We start from the raw sequence: 6,000 nt of genomic DNA on the forward strand, positions 1-6,000 counted from the left end.
AATCCCTTAACCATTTTAGATAGACAAATACCGTATCAAGTCTTTTTTGCTCATGCACCTATTTCACCATTAGTTCTAGATTTTAATTGCGATTGCTATAAACATAACTTGATGCTAGGGCAAATGAATGTCTCTTTGTTGATATTCTAGATGTCAAATTGGATACCGTTGTTATCACCCTCCGCAATGACATATTTATCTTTACCGATTTCACCTTTTCAATGTTCTTGTTCAGACTAGCAATGCCAAGTTATCTGGTCCTAATGTTTGATGTTTCAACTATTGAGACAGCATGATCTTGGTCAGCTGCCTTGTGATGCTCTTAGTGACCCCTCAACTCAGATCTCATGGAAGGCCAACCTCTAGCACTCCTCTCAATGTATATAAACAAAAAAAGGTGTACGAATATCCTTCTACAGCACCTACAAAGATTCCTCCACCTCCAAGTGTACTTCCTTCAACACTTGCTGAAATTCTTATTGCCAAATGAAAAGGAACACACATATATTGATAAGTCTACTGATAGACTACAAACTTCTACATAGCTTAATCTCTCCTATATCTCACCTTTTTGTTTGCACCTGATAGCACCCAATTTTTCCAATTCGGCGGTTCGATCTATGATTTATCATTCATGGACGTTGATAAGATCCATCCACATGGTTTCATAAAACCACACGATTTTCCCGATCTAAAGTCGAACCAAGCCTCCGCAATTTCAGATTCCCCCTGCCGAATGGCCTGTTCATGTTTTGTTGATAACTCTAAAACTGGCCTATGAAAGAAAAAAGACACTACGTAACTTTATTGCATTGGAATGCAGTCAGATGTTTGGGGCAGTATAAGCGATCAAGGATTTGGAACCTTCATAGATTTATCGAATCGGTTACTATTTCTGAATCTCAAAAAACAATTGTCTTACTATATCTCTAGAGTCAATAATTTTATATGAGGAACTACTGAACATAATCACTTGCTGCCGTTACTCTTCAGTTTTCTGTTGAGGTCTATCACGAATAAGAGAAACTCTGTCATAGCCATTTCTGTACCTGTAGCTGGATCCTTCGGAACCACAAGAATCCTTAGTTAGAATTAGAATGTAAGATGATATCTTGAGCAGTTACATATCCAGGGCCAATATTTTTCTATTGGAGCTTCCCTCATTCCTTTTATCGAGCATAATGATTTTTGTTCAAGAATGAAATCTTGTTGGAACTGTTCAATCGTATGGATATGTAAAATACAGGATTTCCAATCCTAGCAGCAAAAGGAGGCAATCCATCAATGAGAAGTTAATTGGATAAGTTCAATGAATTCTTTTTTTATATTATACGTTATAAGGAAAGGAAGCTAGTACTAGTACATCTGAGAATTCTTAATTGGATAGTTGTAAATAGCCCTAGGGCACCGCCGTATGGCTGACCGGCGATTACTAGCGATTCCGGCTTCATGCAGGCAAGTTGCAGCCTGCAATCCCAATGCCTTCATCACACTGATGGATGGTTATCATATTCCTTGAGATCTTGGTAAGGCTCCAGCACATCTTGGATTGGGAAAACAGCACAATAAGAAATGTCAAGTCCGTAGAAATTCGAGATCTTCTTGACATTCCAGCGAGGAAAATTATTGGCGGATGTAAGTGGGTGTTTGTCATCAAGCTGAATCTAATGAACCTTTGCTCGTTCTAAGGCTTGATTGGGTGCTATTAAACATATGACAAGAACAATGAAAAGGCTTCAACACTATGTTTGCTTCATTGTGACTCGAGAAGCTCAGCTCATATGGTTCTTCAAGTGGAGGTTGCTAGATTTTTTCGCCTAGAAAGATCTCTATACGGCGTGAAATGCACACCTAAAATGTGGTTCTCTTCATTCTAGAGTTTTGGGATGATACAAAGTGCCAACAATGTTCTTTCCAAAGATGGATGGTAAAAGAATATTGTGTTATTCTGTGGATGACATTGTAACTACATGGGACAACATAGAAGGGATTGATCCAGAAAGAGTTACGAACCAAGGACTTAGAAGTGTAAAAGTACTTCTTACACATTGAGGTAGCCAGATCTTGAGAAGAACATGCTTCTATGATTATCCTTATCAGTTCTTACATCTATTTAACGGATTTTGCCCAACAATAATAAAATAAGTTTTAGTAATACAGTTTATTATTAAACTACATGATAACATCGAGCAAGACTAATAACCCATGTAACAAACAACTATGTGTTACCCTATCAACCAAGAATGTTCAACCTCAAAAACTTCCACTAACAATTCGTGCTGATTGTTGGTGATAATTTTCTACCAAAGTAACCAAAACTAAGTTTAATCACTCTTTGAGAAAAAGGGAAGGTGAACTCACTATAAGCTTCTAATAAAGCGGTGCAACATGATGCAGGAACCGGTGATGAAGGCAGCTCACGAAGGACATGCTGCAAATGAAAGAGCTTCGTAATCAAATCAAGCATGGACCATAACACAATAACCAACAACATAATTTGAAAGAACTTTAAATATTCTTCCAGGACCAACTTAAATCAAATCAAGTATATACCTTAACACAATCGCCAACAACATGTGCATCCTCATCAGAACTGAATTCAGTCTTGCCTACAACAAAATAAGCTTTGGTATTTAAGCTACTTGCTTGCTAAACAAAATTGAACCAAAAACAATGAAGACATCTCAAGATAGAATTGTTTCAAATGGCAAGTCCCAGTGATAGAAGATGATCATCTACAGAAGCAGTCCAAAATACTAAAGAGCAGGGCATCAAATCAAAAGCAACAGAAGAGAAAACTAGATGAAAGAGAACTGACTTCAGTTTTCAACAATATAAACAAGACAAAAAGACCTAATGCAGTTTGTCAAGGGAAGGCAAAAAGGAGGGTGTAAACGGATGGAATAATGAAAACCTTTAATGCTTGGCACTCACGTAATAGCTCAACACATCCAAATTAGGCAATATAATTGGAAGAAATGAAACCTGTTTCATATTCTTGAACTCTGCGATCTACCTCCTCTACATCTGCAGATTGTCTCAAGATTCCTTCTACTTTGCTTCCTGTTACATAGTTTTTTATATATGGAAGGAGTACAAGTTAGCATATAAAATGATCAAACAGATTACAACATTATGTTCCCTAGTGCTCCAGCTTTTGTAGCTTGTATTATAGCTAATTATTTTACCCATAAAACTGTCCACATGATTTCATATTATTTTTAATACTCAGAAAGAAGCTTACCATGTTTCTCAAGAAATCTAAGAGCTTTCTCGAGGAAAGATGGGCCTCCATCTATGTCCTCCAATGCTAGCAATATCGGTCGTCCAACAACTAAAGACTTAATGGGGCGTTTATCCCTCCCTGAAAAAAAAATCGGAAATGCTACGTGTTTTCATACAAACTTAAAAACAACAAAGCCGCATTTGCCTGTAGCTAGTAGCCAATTCAGAACCATATTTGTTCAATTTCAGACTTGTAATTCTTTATAATCAACTAATTATAGAGTAGCTTGATCCACAAGACAAGTTTTAAGAATTATAGAACTTGTGGCTTGAATCAGATGAGTACACTCAGTTTCATATGGATGTTCAAACAAGGTCTTAAAGTGGACAAAAGAAACAAGTTAAAGGATTAAGGTGTACAAACATTGATGAAAGGACCCTTCGATGGATTCTGTAGTATCATTCCTGAAGATCCCATTATGTCCCATAACAAGGGCAGCATTAGGTGCTTGCACAAGAGCGTGTTCTAGGGCTGTCTTCCACTCATACAAATCCTCTGGCGTCTCCGCCTGAAATTAAATTAAAACATAAATGGGAAAATTGCCTACAATTAGATGTACATCAAGATATTTATACACATCCAGCTGAATATTTGACCTTACATTGTGTAGGGGACAGGATACTAAATAACAAGACTCAAGCATCACAAAAGAAGCAAATGCCTAAAAATGTATGATTAATGTGTCATGTAAAACCTTGAGAGTAAATGCCCGCCCATCACGACCATCAGGGAACAGAACAGTTAACAGCTTTTTGTCCTCCCTAACAACAACACTGCAAATAGAAGTCCACAAAAACCAGATGTTAGATTAATACATCATATAAATACACACATACAGACCCCAGAACCGCCATTACCTTCCTGAATTGTTCAAGTCAATTCCCCCTAACGTCAGATTTACTTCACTTCCTCTCTGAGAAAGTGCACTCTAGAACAAAATAAATTACAAATTCAGTGATTGAACCAAGGAACTGCTTATCAGGACACCCAAATTCAGAAGTGAATCAGATATGCATGTCTTAGAATAATAATTGGAAATGAACCCCAGATTATTGAAGACATTAAACCTTTCATAAAAATAAGAAAATATAGTAAAGATTAATGCACCAGAGAAATGAAATCCTTGTAATTTATGGGTCTATTATTTAAGTTGTTCCTTTGAGCTCAACTGTTCTCCAGCCCAGATTATCCAAGAAGTTTGTATTAATTCATAATCCACATAGGAGCTAACTATCTACAAAAAGACTTAGAACTATAACAGAAAGAATGCAAGCGTTTGCTTTCTAATGAATGAAGCATAGGTTGCAAGCTAAATTGTATTTATATTCATTTAAATTCCAAAGCGAGTTTCAAACTGAAAGCTTTTAGCAGCTAGATACAGACAATTAGTGGCTCCGAGGATTTACAATCATATAAATGAGAAAATGACACTAAGGTGTATAGGGTTAAAGCCCAACACTAAATTGTTGAAAGAATTTCAATGGAAAAGATAAATGGTTGATACAAACTGTTATAACCACCACAAGAAGTGTTTCTCTCTTAACCCCATGAAGCATAGTTAAATGATAGTTTTGCTCAATGCATTAAGATTAAAAAGATCATCTACCAATTTGATGTGTAATTCATTATAAGTCCCTATTAACATACTCTTGTAAAGAACATAAATCCATCATCGAACGTCCAAGGATTGCATAAGGTAGTGATAGTATTTGTGAAAAGAAAATGTATTTAAAAAAAAAATCCATTGGTGTATATAGAGATGAATATGACGGAATGAGGTAAGGATTCCAATCCCTTTCATGGTATCAGAGTCTCACGCTCTTACCTGTGACAACCACATTTGAGACTGTCCTTGCACTACCTCCCCCTAGGGGTGTTCTTCCTTGTGCAACCCGTGCTCCCTAACAAATCCCCTGATGATTGTGCTTCCTTAGACTTGTCCTCTCTGCATCGCTCTTTTTCCATCGAAACCCTTTTAAAACTTTGCTTTTTGCTGATTTAAGCGTCGTTTTATAACCGGTGCAGTTGTTGTTGTAGCCGGTGCATTAGCAATTGTACCTTACTTTGTTCAACTAGAACACCTCAAATCTACGTTATTTTGGCTTCATCAACAATGACTCAATAAAACAATATGCCCCCAACATCCTCGTCTCTTCATCTTTCCCAGATCGTCAGCAACATCCAGAACCTAATTCCTCACATCCTCCGGAAGCTGGCACGTAGGGTCTATTACCAGTTTGCTACCTACATTCATCATATGGGTTTTCAGAGTAGTAAGTGTCACAATTTCGATGTATCAAAGCAAGGGTGACACTGCCTATCTTTGTCTATATGTCGATAAAATTGTTCTCACGACCTTATCCACTACCTTCCTTTGTCAATCATCACCACTCTCAGTATTGAGTTTGCAATGATAGATTTGGAAGTCCTAAGCTATTTTTTGGGTATTTCTAACGGCACCATGTTTCTTTCCCAAAAGAAATACGCCGAAGATATCGTAAAGCATGCTAAATGGCTAATTGTTAGACAATTGCCACGTGAGCTACATCTTGTCACCATGTATAAAACTTGATATTGATTTTATTGATTGAAAAATAATAATAATCTGATACACTTTATATAGGTAAAACTAATTACACTTTGGACCATAGACAATATTAAAAATATAAACTAGACTAGTTGACTTAGTCTAACATTCCCCCGCAAGTTCAGCG

General features: G+C 36.8%; 1 protein-coding gene across 5 annotated transcripts in view; it reads right to left on the reverse strand.

Annotated features, from left to right (window-relative positions):
- Positions 1 to 6,000, reverse strand: part of LOC112529553 (rho GTPase-activating protein 7-like) — a 33,591-nt gene that overhangs the window by 14,046 nt on the left and 13,545 nt on the right. For 4 of the 5 annotated variants that reach the window (XM_025140893.1, XM_025140907.1, XM_025140885.1 and 1 more), the window contains 7 exons: positions 4,144 to 4,214; positions 3,981 to 4,059; positions 3,650 to 3,794; positions 3,245 to 3,364; positions 2,986 to 3,063; positions 2,554 to 2,609; positions 2,362 to 2,431 (listed from right to left, as the gene is read on the reverse strand). In XM_025140893.1, the coding sequence (XP_024996661.1) occupies positions 2,362 to 2,431; positions 2,554 to 2,609; positions 2,986 to 3,063; positions 3,245 to 3,364; positions 3,650 to 3,794; positions 3,981 to 4,059; positions 4,144 to 4,214 (619 nt within the window). The remainder of the gene's footprint in view (positions 1 to 2,361; positions 2,432 to 2,553; positions 2,610 to 2,985; positions 3,064 to 3,244; positions 3,365 to 3,649; positions 3,795 to 3,980; positions 4,060 to 4,143; positions 4,215 to 6,000) is intronic. The other variant, XM_025140900.1, reaches the window with a different exon arrangement.

This window comes from Cynara cardunculus (genome assembly GCF_001531365.2).
Source record: "Cynara cardunculus var. scolymus isolate 2C chromosome LG 1, CcrdV1, whole genome shotgun sequence".
Classification (NCBI taxonomy): domain Eukaryota; kingdom Viridiplantae; phylum Streptophyta; class Magnoliopsida; order Asterales; family Asteraceae; genus Cynara; species Cynara cardunculus.